General features: G+C 43.8%; 1 protein-coding gene across 16 annotated transcripts in view; it reads left to right on the top strand.

Moving 5' to 3' along the window:
- Nucleotides 1-20,299, top strand: part of KCNMA1 (potassium calcium-activated channel subfamily M alpha 1) — a 734,101-nt gene that overhangs the window by 579,373 nt on the left and 134,429 nt on the right. For all 16 annotated transcript variants that reach the window (XR_010412485.1, XR_010412484.1, XR_010412486.1 and 13 more), the window contains 3 exons: nucleotides 945-1,013; nucleotides 10,358-10,444; nucleotides 17,800-17,876. Coding sequence is in view for 12 of the 16 variants with exons in the window: in XM_054508237.2 (XP_054364212.1) it covers nucleotides 945-1,013; nucleotides 10,358-10,444; nucleotides 17,800-17,876 (233 nt within the window). In the remaining 4 variants the exon portion in view is untranslated. The remainder of the gene's footprint in view (nucleotides 1-944; nucleotides 1,014-10,357; nucleotides 10,445-17,799; nucleotides 17,877-20,299) is intronic.

Here is a 20,299-nt window from a genome sequence, read left to right as displayed (position 1 = left end):
TAAGTGGAAATCACACATTTTTTGAGCTTCTTTGTCTGTGGTTCCCTGTGCAGCCCTATGGGGATTCCATATAAGTCCCAAACTCTTAAAGAAGCCACACTGGTTGGAGAGATGACGTTCAGGCACAGACTGCAATGGGGAGCAACCACAGCCAGTTTGCAGTTGGGGAAGAGCTGAAGGAGGTTGTGGCAGACAAGGGCGCTGGAGGAATTCTGGGAATGGAAAACCAGAAGCGGGGGGCGGGCTGTAGCAGAGCTGCACAGAAGGCTGGATTTGGCGGGGGCTTGGGAGGGAGGGTCGGGAGAAGAGAAGGCATTTGGGGTAGGAATTGCCTCCATGAAGGCATGGAGTCAGGAGCAAGCCAGCCTCAGAGCAGGCTGGGCTGCTGATGAGAACACCGGACAGATGAGGTGAGGCAGCTCGGATGGGGCCAGAAGTGATGGTGCCCACAGTTATGTGCTGGGCAGTTACACGGAGGCTAAGGATTATTACCATCATTCCGAGCACACAGGGGTCTGCTCGGAACAACAATATGAGCCATTTGTACAAAAGACCGAGATGGAATCCAAATAACAGGTCCAACTGCTCCAAATACCTCCCTCCCTCTGCAGTTAACATTTTACTACCCGACCGAGTAACTAATGAATCTGGCCCAGCATAAATCCCCAGGCACAAATCCCTGCTTGGGGTCTGTGTCTAGACATCCAGACCTGAGTGCAATTTGCACTTTGAACATTCAGCACCTTATCACTTGCAAGAAATCAGGTTTAATGGGGAAGATGGGGAGGTGTCACTCCCACCCCCTCCCTTTGGCACAGTGACTGTGGAGTGAGGGTCCCCGGGATAATGAGTGCATCAGGCGGTGGAGAGGTCGTAATCATGTTTGTTATGTGGCTCTGGCCGTTCAGAAGCACTGACGGGGAGGTGTCTCCATCTCATTGCAGGCTGTGTTTTGTGAAGCTCAAGCTCCTAATGATAGCCATTGAGTACAAGTCCGCCAACCGAGAGAGCCGGTAAGTTCGCCACAGCCCAGTGGCCGGCTGACATTTATGAGATGGTGAGAGTGCTTTCGGAGCGCTCGGTCCACCCGCTTCTTTCTTACACATTATTGACGTGGTTGGACCCCTGATGTGACACATCTCTGACCCTTGGGCACATCTCAGGGCATGCCCAACCGCCACTTCTATCGCAGACCCACCTGCCATCCCAAGCCCCACTGGGCATTCAGAAAGTGTTTCTCCAGAGGACAGTGATGAGACATCCAGATCTCCACCTGATTGGGCCAACTTACACTTTTCGCCCTCTCTGCACAAAACCAGGGACAAGCCCTGTCCTCAAACCCCTGTTTACTGTCGTGAGCACGAAGCAGGTGGATTCTGGCCTCCTTCACAGCAGGGATGGGGCAGGGCTGTAATGGGACACACCAGCTCTCTTGATAGCCAAATTACAAGCAGCCTATTGTGTACCATATGTGCTTTTCCCGTTGCAACCGAAATCCAGGTGGCAGAATATCAGCTTCATGTAAATTAGCCAGGAGAGCAGGGCTCAGAGGCAGGAGCCCTCTTTATTTATTTATTTTGCACTTAATTATGTACAGATCAGGCTGATGAGGGCCTGGGTCTGGTTGAAATAGAAAACAGCCCAGTCAATATATGAGTTCACACTGGAAGAAGGAAGCATCCCATTAACAGGGGAGTTTGCTGATGCAGGACTGTATGCATTACAGATAAAATAAAGACGATTTTTTTGCTCCCCAATTTTTATCAATGGGTTTGGAAGAAAGAGCTCATTGAGAACTACGTGGGCTTTTGTCCTCTAAGATGACATCCGGGTTTGTTCCTAGCTATAGTAAATAAGTCTTCCAGTGGCATAGTGTGGAGTACAGATCCTCTCCAACATGTGCCTTAATATGTTGAGTGCAGGGCAAGACTAGAAGGTGCCTGCTATCACCATCTAAGGAGTTTTCATTATTTGGATGAATAACTCAATGAAGCCAGACTTCCAAACATACAGTCTGCGTCTCTGACAAACAAAACCAAACGAAAACCAAACCAAACCAAACCAAACAAAACGAGAAGACACTGGATTGTGAGCAAGTCAATCCAATGTTCTCTGTTACCTTAACCACCAGATCAGATTGCTCACAAAGTCGATCTGATCAAAGGCTAAGCTATTTGGAAAACCCAAATCAACCAAGAGGAAATAAAAATGGTAGATTTGGTGGCCACGTGTAAAACATGGCCGTAGCAGTTAATAATTATGTATAGATAAGGTTTTCTTTTTTGTGTTGGCAAAGTGAAGAATATTATGTGCAAAAAAATGGGAGCCGGAGTCCTGGCTCTTTGCTGTTCAACAGAGAAAGTGGGGGTTTCTGGGATTACTGCTTTCCCATGTGGTGGCCAGTAGTCACCTTTGCCTGTGGAGGGGGCAACATGTATCCTGGGTTTTTGCCAGTGATATTCTTCATGTTGCCACATCAGTAAATCTGTGTAATTCAGTCTTCTCTCTTTATCCCTTTTGTGCATCTTTCAGAAAGTCTCATGGTGTGGATGGCGTTAATGCCATATAGCGCCTCTTGACCACCCTGGTATAATTTCATGGCAGGAGTCTGCCCCCTGAACCTTGACCAGTCATCTCCCACCTGCCACCTTTTGGTCACAGGGAGGGAGAGAAAAAGCCTGTTAATGGTTCAGTGTGAATCTGCTGTCACTATTCTAAGAAAAATAACTAAGAGCCTTCCCTGAAGACAAAGTCTTTTCTTTGATGGACCCTCCAACTAACTCACAAATCTGAGATGTTTTCAACAAAGCCATATTTGTAGATACAGATTTTTAGATTTTTTTTTCCTTTCAGAAAAGAGCGGAAAGGACTTGTTTGGCTTTGTTTTTGGCTTTCTGTGTGCCGTTACCGACTTTAATCCCCTCATGTGGCTTGGTCTCAGTGTGGAAGCACATTGGTTCTTGTGGAAAAAGGTGTGTTGGAGGGAATGTGGATCATGCCTCTGAGAAAACACCAAACTTCTCAAACACAATATCCATACTAAAAAAAAATTGAGTTTTTGACCCTTCCCAAGATAAGAATTTTGATTTTTTTTTCCCTTCATTAAAGAATTTCCCATTTCCTTCCCTCTCCCATTTTCTAAGTGGCTGGGTGTTAGGATTCGGAGAACCCAGCCTCTCCTTTCCCAACCCCTTGCCCCCAGCCTGTGTTGAACTACCTCCTCTGTTGTTTTACCCCATGACGCTGTTTTTCCATGCTCTGCTGAAAAACCTTGTTTTCACATGCATCCTTCAAATAATTTGAAACAAAGGTTTTGTTCCTTCTTTCCTTCTGGTGTCAGTCAATTTATTATCAAATTGTTTGATTTTAAATTCTTTTCTTGTCGTTTTGCAGAAGCCGAAAGCGGTATGCGCTCTTCGTTAACCTTCCTCCCAACCCCCACCCGCTATCTTCACTGCTAACCACAGGACTAACCATTTGCCAAGAATTCAGGAAGATAGAGATTATATATATGTATACACATACATATAATCTCATTCCCTTGTCTATATATATATATATATATATACACATATATATATTTATTTATTTATAGTTAAACCCCTCTCCAACTAGAGCACAGAGAAATTGAAAGTAGCATATTGCTTTTCTTGTTCAGTTGGTTGATTCTTTTGGATGACGCACTAACTTCTTTGCAGGAGACCTAAAAACCCAACAGGTACAATCCCTGTGTTCCGTCATGGCACCGATGATGGGAACCAGAGCCATCAGTGTTGAGAAGGAGGATGCTCCTCTCCAGCCCCTGGTGTCTGTTTCTGTCCTGTCCTGATGTGTCTCGGTGTCCACCAGGCTCTGTGGTGCCATCTGTCTGCATACCACATCCACATTCCCAGTGACTTCCTCCTCCCCATGTTCGGTTTCCCGTTGATAGAGCAGGATTCGTGTCCTTTTATCCACAAAACAGAGACCAAGCTCAACTAACACTCAGCTTTTTTTTCCCTTACACTTATTTTGATGATAACATTTTGCATCTCTTATTTCTTGGGCAGGACTCTGTACAGACTTAGAACACCTGCTACCAAATCGCCCGATCATCACATTTGGTTTAGTGAATGAGTACCGTTTATTGAGATGGACTCATGGCTTTGTTTTTTCCCTCCTGTGTTTGGGCACATTTCTTACTGTGAAGTTTCTCCGCTTTCACCATGTGACATCACCCTGTTTTGCTCTGATTTCTGTTGCATGAAGCATGACCAAATCCTCATCGACAGCATTTTCTTTTAACTTTTTCGGTTAATATTTCCAGTGTAGTTTTTCAATAACGTGTTCTCTAAAACAATACTGTTGAAAACATACTATGGAGATGCCTTTGTGTTCATCTTCTCAAGAGTTGTTTCTCTCCGTGGTTGGAATCACTGTCACGTGTTCGTGTTTGTAATTGTGTGTGTGTGTGTGTGTGTGTGTGTGTGTGTGTGTGTGTGTGTGTGAGGTGAGGGTATTTGTCTGGAACTCTTTCCAAAGTCCGATTTCTTCTGTGATTTTTGGACTAGATGTATGACATTAGAGGTGGCTTCCTGTCAGTTTGGTATTATTGATATGATCCAACTGCAAGAAGTTACTGCAACACTTCGCATCTTCAAAGGTCCACAGTGGTTGCACCTCTGCTGTTGACTTTTGGCCTTTGAGTCCTTTTATCTTGTGATGGAGGCATGTTGTGATGTAGCATGACTTGTCATAAAGTGTATCACACAGTGACATGGCTTGCTCCCAGAGCCAAATAGCCGCCATTGTCCTTCCCAAATGAGCCATCTCTTCCCCATCCCCTATGGCTACTGTTTTCTTTATGTGTCAAATATATTTTTAAATGCCAGTTCTAAACCCATTGTGATGGGTTCAGGCAAAACAGTTCCTTGCCCATGTCATTGGCGGACCGCAGTGGCAGGCATTTGAGTCTGACCAACTGGGAGCAATCTTTACTATGCTGTCTCTGCGTGAGCGAACTGGGTTCAAGTATATTGAAGCATGGAATACACACTGTGTCTCCTACATATATTCTCTAAGTAAAAGTGTGTGTGTCTAGTTGTGTGGGACTCCAGCAGCATACATTTGAAAGCCTAGAAAAAATTGAAAAGTTCCAGAAAGGCAATTAGATTTGAGATTTGGGGTTTCTGTAGGCTGTGCCCTCACACAGCCCATAAACCACAGGGCAGTTGTGCTCCTGAGAGGGGAGACAATTGGCTCAAAGTCCCTCCCAATAGCAATCATATATGACCATGGGTGGTCAAAGAGGCCACTCCCCAGTGGCGTGATTCATCTGGGCACGGCGTGAACTGAAATCTCAGGTGGTTCTTATTCCCTTGCTCTAGTTAATGAAGTCCCATTAGCTTGCTAGACACAGATATAATTATCATGTTATCAAGTAAAAACTCTATTCTCATGTGACTGATAATTTTGTAATTGTTCGGGGAATGGTACATTACACCTACCAAAAATTGAGGGGGGGGGAGGAGAAATACACACCCATCATATCTACCCATAATGGATAAAGGATTCCTTTAAAAAATATGGTTCAGTTGAACTATTCATCATTGGTTGTCTCCAAAAACAGCAAACAAGTAAAGTTTATGATGATTGAAGAAGGAATAAGTAGATGTTTCCTAGTTGTTACGCATAAGTGGTTGAGAAAAGGAATAAATCATTTTGCCCCGTCAAGCCCCAAATCTCCAACTTGACTAAAGTTCAGCAAGACATACACAATGAAATGCATTGTAGCTTGAGGCCTGGACCTCCCCTCCCAGAGGAACCTGACAGGGACATTTCTCTATTGAACTGAGCCCTGCTAGCCAGTTCTATGTTCTGGTGTTTTAGTTTGGAAACCTATTTCAACTCTAAGTGAGTGGTGCTTTCAATATTGAAATCAATTGCTCCTACTCCGCAAGTGGCTAGCTGTTTATGTATTTGTATATTTACATTTTTGTACTTAGTGCATCTGGGAGATTGTTAGCTCACTTGCCAACCCCCTAGAAAAGGTGTGGTGGCTCCTTTAGTAGTCCTGACTGGTAAGAATTGCTACTCAGTTTTCGAAAGAACAGTTGTGGCTACCTTTCTCCTTACTGGAGAGGGAAAGGAACACTTTTGGAGCTGAGACCAGTGATTTATATTTTTCATTCATTCCACAAGTAGTTGAAAAGTGCCTATTGCATACAGGGCTCTAAGCTGGCTACTATGAGAAACTTATTTACAAAAATAAATAAAATATGATCATGCTTTTCATTCCTCTTTTTCAACTATGCGTTCCCCACAGAAAATATGTATTTGTTTCCTTATAGTGGGCAAAAAGCCAAAGAATCAGTCTAGATAAAAAAGTAGTCTGAGAGCCAAAGAAAAAGAGAGAGCAAGAATTCTCCGGGAAGGAGCTACATAAGCCCTTTGCCTCCAGCTGCCACTGAATGTTTTCTGTTGAAATTTGCAAGGTCATAGAAGAAAGAGGATAATTTATATGTTCCTTGAGATGAGGGAAAGTCCATCTTTGCCAAGATGTCTCTATTGGAATTCTGCTAATTGATATATGGACTTTTTCTTAGAGATTCTCTTGATTCTTCACATGACACATCTTGAAGTTTATCTCTCTGGTAAGCTAGTGAATTAGGCAAAATTGGAACCAAGGACTGATTTAACATGATGCCCAGGGAGGGAGACTTCTGGCAGTCATAAGAGCAAAACAAACTTAATGTTGGATATTCTTTCAAGAGAGCAAAGACCATTGGAAAGATTTACATATTCCCAGTAGGAGGTCAATAACCCATTCTGAGGGTAGTAGGCACTTTGCTGGGAAAAAAATTACTTCTGTCTAGGATCCTTATGTCTTTTATATTTTCAAAAAGAGGAGGATTAATGTTTTATTTAAATTTTCTAGATTTGGCGTGTGTATAGAAGACAATGTCTACAGTATTGGAGAGAGTAACACATTTCCTCAAAGAGTCTTTGAAACCTTGTACCCTGACATAGGGAGTATTATAGGCAGTGGGCTCTGGAATCAGGGGCACATGTTTCTCTAACCAAACCCTTAAATATATGAGTGGAATCCAGCACAGTGAAGATTCTTATGTATCTAGATTTCTTTCCTTCATTATTCTCAAGATCTGGGCTGGTTCTTTCAATTCCCACCCAAAAGGCTGCCTTCCCCTGATCTGGATAGCTGCTAATGTGAGCCTACAGCCTCACACATCATGTAAAGAGATGATTTAAAGCTTCCTACCCCTCCTTAAGCCCTCTCCAAAAGAGAACCAGAAGGCACCCTGGAATCACACGGGCAGTGATGTCTTGGAAGTGCATAAGGTTTGAGGAACAGATAGACACTCCACTCTGTAGGAAAAAGCCAGTCCAAATTAGCCCATCTTCAGATGTTATAGAGGGATGTAATGTTTTGGATACTGCAGTCAGTAAAAAGGTCTTTCAAATGCCAATAGGGGGCCTCCTGGTAATTTATTAGCACCAAGGACAAAATGGGGAGCTGAGACCACGTGAGAGATTGTTTGCTTCTCATTTAGTTGTTTTAATAACCATGCTTACTATTAATAGTGAGCATGCATTAAGGACCTACTATGTGGCAGTCACTTAGCACATGGCACGTACTTTAATTCTCTTAGTAACACCATAGGCTAGAGATTATTCACTCCATTTCACAGAGGAGGAGAATGAGGCTGAGTGGCATCCACTTGCCTCAGGCCAGGGTCTGAACTCCTAGGCCTGACACATACACCTGCTCGCTTAACCAGCGCTTAACCAGATTTGAACACAAATCTGCCTTCCATCAGTGCCCCAGATCTTTCCTCGCCACCACACTACCTTGACTAAAGCAGGCTTGCAGGCTGTAATAAATGATCTCAACTGCAGTCTCTGGGATGACAATCCCAATTCTCATTGTAAGCCAATTCTTGTTCACTGTTGATAAAGAACAGAGGAAATGAAAAGAAACTTCTCATTGATAGGAAGCTTGCTATCACTGTCGTCCTCCCGTGACACAGTGGGCTTGATCACTGGAGTGCAATTAATGAAGCATATAATGTAAAAAAGGATTCTGTGCAAGGCTTGTTTTGCACATATATGTCACCAAGACATTGATGAGTGTCAAATTTCCCCTTTTGAATTGCATCGTTGAAATCACGATAGGATTTTTTTCACTCAGAAGCTTTTTTTACGCTCTTATATAAATACATATCAAAATGTAGATTTTCCCAGCTTTCAGAAATTAGCTTCTTTAGACACCATACATACCCAGAATTTTTCATGTATGTCCTTGTACACTATTCTGGAATGTACGGTTCTTTACCCTGTAACTTCATCTCATTTTGAACAGGATATTTTGATAAGGAGCCCTGTGTTCCATTCCATGGGGCCAGCTAAAGAAAATCTGGTAATTCCATTGAAAACGAAATACACTTTTGTCTTTTTTTTTCTTGCAGTAATAAATAATAAGAGTAACAATAACCAATATGCATTGAGCCTTCAGTGCATCATCTTGCTTAATCCTCTGAAGAAAGACTATGATTATCATCCTCATTGTAGATGAGGATATTGAGTTTGAGGGAGATTTAGTAATTTGCCCAAAAGCCAGACAGCTACTAAATGGTGATGCTGAAATTTGGGTGCAATTTCTGATCACAGAGCCAGGGCATACAAGTACGCCTTACAGCAAAGGGGGTAAGAAAGTGTGCAAAATCCAGCATTCTGCCCTTTTGCAACATCACATTTAATTGGCTTTGAAAAAGGAGTCCATCTAAGCTGTCTAAGCTCTGACCCTTTCCCCTCGTGATCGTGAGAAGTCAGAGGGCTGTTAAACCAACGTAAAGAATTGGCAGGGGGGTAATTAGGAGGTGCCCGTCCAGTGCCACTGCTCATTGCAAGCTGTTGCTATTAGTGTGGTCTGCTGCTTCCTGATTTGTGAAGAATCTCATTGTAGCCTGTGGTTCTAGGGCAGAACAGACCAATCATCATGGTCCCTGCCTATTATTTAGTGTTAATAACAGTGATGACACAGGATCGGTTTCCTTCTGTCAGGTCTCGTTATGGGTAATAGTGGATGTTCTTGAGACCACAAACAATTATTTTGCCATAATGCTCCACTCTGAGTCCTCCTGGCAGAGCAAAAGCTCACCTGGGTCCTCCCTGTGTTGCTGCAGACGCATGACTCTGTTGGCCACAGCACTTTCCCAGAGCGGTTTTGCCAGCAGTAAAAAATTACATGTTAATTACCATCCTCCATTTTGATTGTCTTAGATAGTTGAGGACTTCCTTTAGCCTGCTTCCAAACATCTATTACCTTGAAGTTGGCTTTTCAGATCAGAGAATACCTTTGTTGTATCTATTCCTGCATTCACAGTACCCCAATTCCCTGTCCATTAAGCCCAAAGCCTTTCAGTCTCTTTATCATACATTCCTGCATTCTGTTCTTGATCTGCAGAAAATTAAACTTGTTTGTTTCACCCATTTATTAGATTAGGATACATGTATCTCTTTTGTCAGTCCAAGCACAACTTGGTCAGCTAATCTACTTATAACACTTTGAAATAGGACAGTGTATATTTAGTTCCATACTTCCCTGCAAGGGGAAGGTTTTTGTTTGTTTGTTTGTTTTTAGGGATGATTTGCATTTGTTTTATAATTACAGTTTGCCCCAATCAGGAGGTACCAGACACACACTTCATTCAAACACTCCCTTGCATTTTGGTAAAAGCAGACTGGAATCATTTCCAACTGCTGGCATTTTTCTTTTTCACTGTTTGGGTAGATCCAATTTGTTCTACATAGGCTGCACGCAGAGTCCACTTACATGTCTTTACCAACGTCGTGCAGATGTAATGTTTGCTTCTGCATTGGTTACAGTTGTCATGTACCATTCCCTGCAGTAATACGTGTATATGTGTATGTTTCTGGATGCACATAGGGGTCCCATTAATGCTCTGTCATCTAACAGAAAATTGTTATAGCAGTAGCTTTATTAGACCAATCACATTCAATGTTGACCATTAACACAAGTTTCCAAAGGGCTACATATCATATCAGAAGCCCATGATGGCTACCCCATTATATACCCCCAACCCTGAAACCTAGATGTGCTTTGATTTCTGCAACTGGGAGTATGCCAACCTGGGAACTGAGCAGCAGAGCTTTATGATGGCCTTATCCACTTAAATGTCTGGGACTGTGGACATCAAGCTCTACACAACACCTTTGGGAAAAGCATTAGACTAGTGGGCCCCCTATAAAATTAACAGTATAGTGTAGCCTTCAAGGTTTTATTCAGAACATGACCTCACAAATGTGTCTTCTTTGTTTGTTTTTGTTCACTGAGCAGTATATTAATTAATCCTGGAAACCATCTTAAGATCCAAGAAGGTACTTTAGGATTTTTCATCGCAAGTGATGCCAAAGAAGTTAAAAGGTAAGAGTTCATATTTATCTGCCTTCCTTTCTGGCCCAGCCATAGACATCTTGATCCACCATAATGGGCATGCTTTCCATATGTATAGGGCCCTAACCCCAAAAGTTCTTAACATGTCCATGGGTATCAATGGTGCCAAGTCTTGGGAAAAAGAGACTAGTCTTTCAAATGCTTCCATGAACTCCTCTTCACATAGTTGATTCCACATCTTTGAATTAGAGTAACAGTATTTTAGAACTAGGAGGGCCTAGTTAACTGCTCCTTCATTTTCCAAGGGAGGAAACTGAGTCCCAGAGAACTGAAGCAATTGTTCAGGGTCAACCTGATTCTTGATGACTGAGAACAACATAACACAGGACAACTGGTTCCTTGTCTAGTACTTTTGACCTAATATCCAGGCAGATTTACTCGAGTATTATCAGCTTTCTAATCTAAGTGCCAAATGGAATCTCAAAAGGTTTGGATTAATTTCAGATGAAATATTCTGTTAGCTATATTTCTATTTGTGGCCTTCTAGGTAAGTAGTTGAAGTTGTCAGATTCAATTCTTAAGCCCCTGTAGGTACAGCCCAGGATTTCATTGACCTCAATATTTTACGACACTTTTATTAGTATCCTTAAACCTGTTTAAGCAGCCTAGGAATCATAGGGCTCTTTGGAGAACACCATGGAATATTGTTATATTGAGTCTATGCTATGAACTCTGAAAAACCTATTAGCAGAAAATGCGGCTCAGCAGTCCGACTTTAACAATGAGGTTACTTAGAATATTTCAAATAAATGATTAATTGTGAAAGGTCTATAATTATTTTTGGAAGCCTATTGTTTTCATGTAATGAGTTTCCACTCAAGGCCAGGCCTGTGCTAAGTAAGGGTTCTGTGTTCGTTATTGCCAGTCCTCAGAATAACCTCATAAAGTGACTCTTCTAAAACCCTTGGGGCTTTGGTTTCCTCATCTGTAAGGTTGAGATAAATGATTTGTCCAAGGTTAGCACATAAGCAAGTGGCACAGCCCGGATTGGAAATGGTCTTTCCTTTTTCCCAAACCCACACTTTCTACGAAATTAAATAATACTAGCAAATTCTTTTTTTTTTTTTTTAAAGATTTTATTTATTTATTAGAGACAGAGAGCACATGAGAGGGGGGAGGGTCAGAGGGAGAAGCAGACTCCCTGCCGAGCAGGGAGCCCGATGTGGGACTCGATCCTGGGACTCCAGGATCATGACCTGAGCTGAAGGCAGTCGCTCAACCAACTGAGCCACCCAGGCACCCAATACTAGCAAATTCTTATGTAGAGTTTAATAGGTGCCAGCCCTGCTCTAAGTACCAGGTGCCATGAACTCACGCCATCCTCTCAACAACCTTGTGAGATAGGTAGCCTTACTGTTTTCATTTTCCACATGAAAAGACTGAGGTGCAGATTGGTGAACTAACTTGCCCAAAGCCCCACTGCTAAGGAGTAGTAAAGCCAGGATCGAAAACCAGGAAGTCCAGTGCCAGAGCTTACCTTCTTAATTCTTTGCCAAGAGGTGAGCCTGATGAGCTGAGCACAGAACTAGGATATTTGACAGCTGATGCCTATTACTTTTTTCCTCTTTATCCACTCTTGCAAACTAGCCATACTAGTTATAAAAGCTTTTAGGGGGGAAAAAAGTTGGTGGAGAAGCAAAAAAAAAAACCACAGAAAAACAAAAACAAAAAAACAACAAAAAAGAAAAATTCTTTCAACTGAGCTAATGGCTTAAGTTTACTTCTACAAATTGGGAAAGAACTGCCATTATTCAGATGGGGACAGGAAAACCTTCTAATCCAGTTCATGGATCCTGCCTGTTCTTCGGGAGTACCTTGAGAACTGGGTTCACCTGAGCAGAAAGTGGGGGTGAATGGGACTGAAGCCCCCCCACCCAGGTCCCCTGGAATAGAAGGTTATACTCACATCCAGACTGCGAGACACACAAGCAGCATCTCAACACCATGTATGGGGGTGGGGGAGGGGGGCGTGCTGGGGAGCACAGCGGCGCCGTAGATCACGTGTACCTCCCAGATAGCAAATATAACACGGAGCTCCCATTTGTGTAATTCTATTTCCTATTGCATCTCTCACTAATGAATGTCGCAAATACCAGGCGGTCCAAAAAACAAATTACCTCCTGTATTAGGGAGTGCAATATGTCTCATTTCAGTGCTTTATGGTATTCACAAATACATGCTGACACAAATCAGCTACAACACAAGCCTGTAATTTTCCATAGCGTGTGATGTGTCTGAGCAACCGCTGTCAGTTAGGGGATTTCAAATAGATGAAGACTGCAGAAAACCACAGAAAGGGCCTTGGTGATTTGAATGAAACTAAACAAGTTTTGTAAAAATGGAAAAGTTGATTATGATGATCCAGGATTGAGTTTGTACCCTCTCCTACAAACAAGCAACCAAAGAAGCTAATGGATTTTAGCTCACAGAAACTTTCAGATGCAGAGGAAAAGAGGAGTGAAACCATCCGTTCCAGTCTTAGAAAGGTCACTTCGGGATGAACTTTTGATCACTTGTCCCCTATTCCTTGCCACTAAATATTTTCCTTTTCAAATGACCTTGGCCCATAGTCTGTGATGTAGGAATCACAAAATGGTACCCCATTGACTCAGTTTGGCTTGCAGACAGGATTTATTTGATTCACAATTTTAACAAATAAATGAGTTGCCAAGAGGAAGACATCATCAACTTTTATCTAAAAATCCCTATTCCTGGTTTCTCTTGAAAAACTTGGCAGATCTAACATTACTGGGCAGCATTCTCACACTCATTCATCCATCAAATGTCTGCAGGTCACTCACTTTAGAGAACACTCCGTACCGGGTGCCAGGGAAGCAGTGGTGAACAACGAAGTCCTTGCTCTCAGGGGCTCATGTTCTAGGGAGGAGAGAATTGCAGTTTTGTTTATTTATGGTACATTAATCAAAGAATTAATGCAACTGGGGCACTGATTTAGATTGTGTGTGAGGGCTGCTCTGAAGGAGCCACATTTGAGCACAGATGGAGGTGATGGGAAAGAGTCTGTCATACAAAGATTGGAGGGGAAGAGGAGACAGGTGGGGACAGTGTTGTGTGCAGGGAGCCAAGGGAAGGAAAGTGTCTGATGGAGTAGTGTGGGGAGATGAGGTAAGAGAGAAAGGCAGGGCTGGCTCTCATAGGACTTGATACAGGGGTTGGGTTGTTATAAAATGGAGTCATTGATGGTTTTAAGCTGGGGGTGATATAGTCTGATTTACATTATTGAAAGGTCTTTCCCTTCCATTATAAAGAATGAGATGTACTGCCACAGGAGAAGGGGGCCCAGAGACAGGGAGACTGCATAGTGTAGGCGAGGGAGAATAACGTGGGCTAGGCTGGTGAGTGGAGGTGCAGACAAAGAAGACTGATTCAGAATATATTTTACTAGAGAGTCTATAGGGCCCACTGGTGGACTGCATATAAGAAGTGAGGGGGAAAAAAGAGGAATCAAGAATGGAGCCTAGATTTGGAGCTTATGTAATTGGGTGGTTGTTGGCTCCCCACCTTACTGAGATGGGGAAAGCTGGAAGAAGAGCAAGTTTGGGGTGTAGGAAATTAAGAATTCTGTTTGGCTATGTTAAGTAGGAGATATGTACAAAACATGCACATAGAGTAGTCATAAAGGCAGATCTAAGATTCTGGAGTCTGGGGGGAAAGATGGGGGCTGGAGGTGTCAGTTTGGGAGCTGTATCAGGGAGGGTCTTGGCCAGAAACAGATGATACACCTAAATGAGAAAAGAGAGGAGAGTTTTATGAAAGGACCATATAAAGTTGTGGGCAGAGAGTTAAGGAAAACCAACAAGGGATGGCAAAGCACCTCAGAGCTAGAAACAGAGTGGAGCCATTCTCAGCCCTGAATCTACAGCGTCAAGGGGAAGGAGAGCTATCAGAACCTGAAGAGAGAGGTTGTAGTGTAGGAAAGGCTGCCTGGCAGGAGGTGGGTGCTCTGTAGTGTGCAGAGGGGGCCACCACCAATTCATGACCCAGCAGGGAGGAACTCTCCCTTCCCATCCTCCAGTCTCCTGCTGGCTCCTCTGATTGGCTGGACACAACAGGAAACCAGAGGACAAAGACACCCTAAAGACCGGCTTTCTGGGGTATGGATCGGGTCTTCTTGGTGATGCATGTTTCAAGTTCACCAGCTGAGGGCCACTTGATGAAGGGGTGGGGTGAACAGGAGAGGAAGTGGGGAGGAGAGCAGAGAGGGTTGAGGTGGAAGGAGGGGATATGCAGTAGGCCTGAGGGGTGTGAAAAGTCCTCTGGAATCTATGGCCATGGATTTGAAGTGAGATCAGTCAGCACGGTTGTGTTTCCTTTCCTGAGCTCAGCTGCTCAGGTGCAGGTGTGCGATAAGGTGGGGGCTTTGCCAGGTGGGCATGAGAGAGGCAGAGATGGGTGGGGAAGAGCATGATGCTTGCGAAGAAGTGCCACTTGGCAAAACTCAGCTGGCAAAACTTAGATACTGTGCTCCCTCTGGGTGGGAAATGTGTCTCCAGGACTGCAGACCAGAGACCCCACTCCCACCCCCGCTCCCTGGCCCCATCTCACTCATTATCTTTACCTTTATTTTCAGAATCTAGCTTTAATTCATGAAGTAATCCACTTGATCTTCTCGACAGTCTACTCAGACTCATCACTGTTTCATCATCTCTTTATTAGAGATTTCTTTAAGACCTTGAGCTTTGGGACTAGGCTGTGTGGACTTGAATCCTGGCTCTGCATGACCATGGGCAGGTCATGTAACCTCCCTGTGCTTCAGTTTCCTTATCTGTAAAACAGAGATAATCATTACTCCCTCAAAGGGTTGTTTGAGAATCAAATTCATTAATACTTATAAAGTGCTTAGAATAGCACCTGGCCTATAGTCTGTGCTCTATAAATGTTCCCTGTTATTGTTGTCATTATTATTATCTGTAGGAGCATCAGGTGGGGGAGAAAATGGCCAAAGGAAGTGGAAACAAAATGGCTTCCTCCATTCCTGTCCTTCCCCTTTCTTAGCCACATTGCTACTCAGGGCAAACAATCAGCTTCCTTCCTTCCTTCCTTTTCTTTCTTTCTTTTTCTTTCTTTCAAGACGGATGAACACTAGCATTTAAAGAAATAGTGAATGAGCTGTTAGGGCACAAAGAGCATTGGGCTTGGATTTAGAAGTCCTGGGCCCAGCCAAGCCCAGCACAGGATGACTTTTGGCAGGTTGTTGACAACCTCCTCAATTTACAGATAAGGACACTGAGTCCTGGGAACCTCCATGATCTCTTCCAGATCCCAAAGTCTTAACATTGCTTTCCACCTGGAGCCAATCACATGTGCAAATCCTGTGAAAACATTAAAAGGAATCTAGGAATAGAATGGTCAAGAGTTGTGTTTCTTTCTTTGTAGTCTTGGTCAAGGCAAGATCACGTTTATCCCTGGCGTTCAATTTCATGTTGGGAGTGGTGAAGCCAAGGATTTTGTTAGTCCCCATATCCAGAGCTTGTAAGGTTGTTCCAGTGAATTTTTTCCCAGTAATCTCCTGTGCTGAAAGGATATAGGCCTCCAGTGCTGTTCTTCTAGGTCCTATGCATTCTGTGCTTGAATGATCTTGTTTTGTCTCATCCAGAGTATCTTTGACACAGCCAATGTGCTTGGTAATCACAGCTTGACACTTGAGGTCAGTCGAGGGGTTTTCTTATTGGTTGCTTCCACTGGGTACCCAACCCTAGAGTGCCCTCTGCCCACCCTGTTGCAGAGCTCAGCTGAGCTGTGCTTTTACCATGAGAAGAAAACCTCCATTTATTACATGATCTCGAGGCTGGAGAGTATGGGAGTTGGTCCTTCTAGTTTGGGAGCAACTATGGGCTATGAAAAACGCCAGAAGAAATTTGACAGGACCCCTTTGACCATATTTTTTATTGTTATGTTAATCCCCGTACATTACATCATTAGATTTAGATGTAGTGTTCCATGATTCATTGTTTGTGCATAACACCCAGTGCTCCATGCAGAACGTGCCCTCCTCAATACTTATCACCAGGCTAACCCATCCTCCCCTCCCCTCTAGAACCCTCAGTTTGTTTTTCAGAGTCCATCATCTCTCATAGTTCGTCTACCCCTCCGATTTCCCCCCTTCATTCTTCCCCTCCTGCTATCTTCTTCTTTCTTTTTTTTTCCTTAACATATATTGCATTATATTTTTCAGAGGTACAGATCTGAGGTTCAACAGTCTTGCACAATTCACAGCGCTTACCAGAGCACATACCCTCCCCAGTGTCTATCACCCAGTCACCCCACCCCCCACTCCAGCAACCCTCAGTTTGTTTCCTGAGATTAAGAATTCCTCATATCAGTGAGGTCATATGATACATGTCTTTCTCTGTTTGACTTATTTCGCTCAGCATAATGCCCTCCAGTTCCATCCACGTTGTTGCAAAAGGCAAGATCTCATTCCTTTTGATGGCTGCATAATATTCCATTGTATATATATACCACATCTTCTTTATCCATTCATCTATCAATGGACATCTTGGCTCTTTCCACAGTTTGGCTATTGTGGACATTGCTGCTATAAACATCAGGGTGCACGTACCCTTTCGGATCCCTACTTTTGTATCTTTGGGGTAAATACCCAGTAGTGCAATTGCTGGATCATATGGTAGCTCTATTTTCAACTTTTTGAGGAACCTCCATACTGTTTTCCAGAGTGGCTGCACCAGCTTGCATTCCCACCAACAGTGTAGGAGGCTTCCCCTTTCTCCACATCCCCGCCAACATCTGACAGAGGACCCCTTTGACTCACCACTTTTGTCTTTCCCTGTCCACCTTCCTCTTAACCTCTCTCATTTTGAAAAGAAATGGGCTTTCCGAGTGACAAGGCTAGTGTTTTTATTTGACAGTGGAACTTTATCCTTGGGGCCCCTTTGATAAATATCTGACCAGACGGCAAGGGTTTCGGAGATGGATTCAACTTCCCCACCAAGGGCCCGGGGCTGGTTGCCGGCGTGTTCTGATGAGCGGCACTGAATGCCGTGCTCAAAGACGAAAGACAAGCCAGCAGACCCAGGGTGTCCCATCAGCAGCCATTCCCCCAGTTCCTCTTCAAAGGAAAGTATATTAAAAGAAGCACTAACTCAATTTGCAGAATCCTGGGTTTGAAATAAAAGGTCTTGCAACAAACATTCCCGTCTGTAAACGTCTAAACCTTTCAAAAGATGAAAGGAAATGAGTGTTGGCGTGTTTCATTAATTTGGCACCACGGTGGAGGAAATGTGGTGCTTGTTTCATTCGGGTGGATTATGAAGCGTGTCAGTTTTTCCATTCTCTTTCTCCAGGGCATTTTTTTACTGCAAGGCCTGTCATGATGACATCACAGATCCCAAAAGAATAAAAAAATGCGGCTGCAAACGGCGTAAGTAGTGTTTCTTTCCCCCTCCCCCCCTTTTCCTTTCCCCAAACTCGTTTCCCTTCTCCTTTTCCTATTAAAGAAACACTAAACATCAAGAGGTTTCTTGACTATGTTTATGTTTCACCCAGCAGTTTAAAGAGACATGAAAAAATGCCTGTCCTTGCTTTATTAGAGCGGAGGGTGAAAAATCCCCACCATCAGCACCTTTGAGTGAACCTAGTGCCTAATCCCCACCTCCGGACCCTGAAGGGATGCCAAGGTGGTTGTGTCCACTTGAACATAGGCAGTACGGTGCATGAAAAGGAGGACAGCTAAGACCATGGAGGAGGGAGTATTTTTGCAAAGTGATTTCCAGTGGATACGGGACCACCAAGTGTGAAGATGGCTGTACTAGGGCTGAAAGGGAAACTGAGTCCGAGGGCGCTGTCTCCCAAATGGGAGCTGACTCTCTTTCCATTTGGGACTGCTGCAAGGTTTGATACCAAGATCCAGAGCTTTCCCTTGTAGTACCCTCAGACTGGCCCAGGAAGAGAACATGGCCATCACCAATCAGCTTTATTTGCCATTGCTCCAATAACCAACCTCAAACACCTTTGCTCCTTGGGGTAGACTAGATCGGGCTCAGTAGCTTCTGGTATATCCTGTCTCAAATCTCTTCCAAAGCAGCTTGCTAATGGGACCTCTTGAGAAAGATATGGTAAGTCAGGAACTTTGGATCGTGAGCTCCCGAGAAACCAGGACTTAAAGTGGGCGTGCCTCGAGAGTAATTATGTTGCATTGCCTAATAGAAGTTGTTCATGACACTAAAGAAAACAACAATAATGATGCCTTCCTTCCTATGGTGATTTAGTATTTTCAGAGCTCCTTATTTATGATCATTATTTTGTTTGATCCTCCCCGTAACCCTGGGTAATTGTCAGGGGATGTTATTAATTCCATTTTACAAAAAGAAGAAACCAAGGCTCCAAGTTTAGTGGGAGGATGAGATGGCTAAGAGTCACAGAGACCTAACAGACAGGGGTTCAGGCTCACCCAAAGGCCTTTCCATGTTGTGCACTCAGTGCTCTAATCATTTTTGCAAGAGAGAAGGGCAAGGCAATGATTGTGGTTCTGAAGAGTAGAAACAGAGTTATGGAAGATCGCCCCATAAAAGCAGAAACCAGATAGAAGAGCACTATTCCTAGGATATGCCAACCAAAACAAGAGCTTTTTTCACTGCATTCCTAAAGGGGGACACAGTAACATAAAACCAGTAAGATATAAATATCACTCTGCTGGAGCACAAAGACACTCGATCTCTTAGGCAAGTACCCATGGGAGCACTCTTGGTCCAGAGCAGTTTCTGTAGAAATCCTCGGCGGCTGGTTCCCAAGTTTGGGGCAGCTTAGGCCCGTTGTTACGCTTTCTCCACTGACTCAACACACATGTCCCCGTTCCCCCCAGCTCTGACACCTCACTAAGGTGAGTATTTATTGAGCTCTCAGTCAAAGAGACGCTAAGCTCTTGAGATCTAAGAATTCTCTGATTCTGACAACCTAAGGGGAGCATCTAAGGGGGTGTAAGGCCCAGAACAAACCCACCTCCAATCCCCTGGACTCATTGACACGAAAGGCCCTCCTTACGAGGCTGTCCACCCCAGCACTGCTTAGTTGGCTGTGAACACGGAAACAGAGCTCGGATGACCAGGCATCCCCCAGATCATATCCATCAGAGGAACATAGTATCCCAAGGTGGAAGTAAACGAGAGTAACAAATACAAAAGGGTCAACTCCTTTGTAAGGAAACTCTCGTAATGAAGGGGGGTGGAAAATGCAGGAGTTTCGAGGCCAATTACCCATGTCCCGATATCTGCCAAAGAACCTGCTCCCATGGAGTACCACAGAAATTCACTTACTGATTAGCCATCCACATATTTCTGAGTACTTTCTTTGTGCCAGGTGGATTCTTGATGCCAGGGATGGAGGGGTGAACAAGATAACATCGCTGTTCTTCTGAAGTCTTCACTTTAGTGAATGGAGACAAACAATCATCATAGAAACTATTAAATGCAGATAGAGTCAAATGCCATGAAGAGAGAGGAGACTGCCTGTGGGTATGGGGAACTTGTCAGGATGCTGCTTTAGCCAGAAAGATCTGGAAGGCCTCCCTTGGAAGGTGACATTGAAGCTGAGACCTTGTCCAGGCTGGTAGAAGAGCAAGGGCAAAGGTCAAGAGGCAGGAATAAGTTTGAAGTGTTGGAAGGAAGGAAGGAAGGCCAGTGGGGCTGGTGGGACTGGGGAAAGAGTGGAATGAAATGAGGTCAGAGAGGAAGGCAGGGGCCATGATGAGAAACCTGGGTTTTAGTCCTATAATTGATACAGCTATTGGGAGATTTGAGCAAGGACATAACATCCTCAATTCCTGTATTAGATGACCTCCATGGTGAC

This window comes from Mirounga angustirostris, unplaced genomic scaffold (assembly GCF_029215605.1).
Source record: "Mirounga angustirostris isolate CCGP_5_RB_7025 unplaced genomic scaffold, mMirAng1.0.hap1 SCAF_6, whole genome shotgun sequence".
NCBI lineage: Eukaryota > Metazoa > Chordata > Mammalia > Carnivora > Phocidae > Mirounga > Mirounga angustirostris.
The sequence above is the reverse complement of the archived record's forward strand: the minus strand, read 5'-3'. Positions and strand labels throughout refer to the sequence as shown.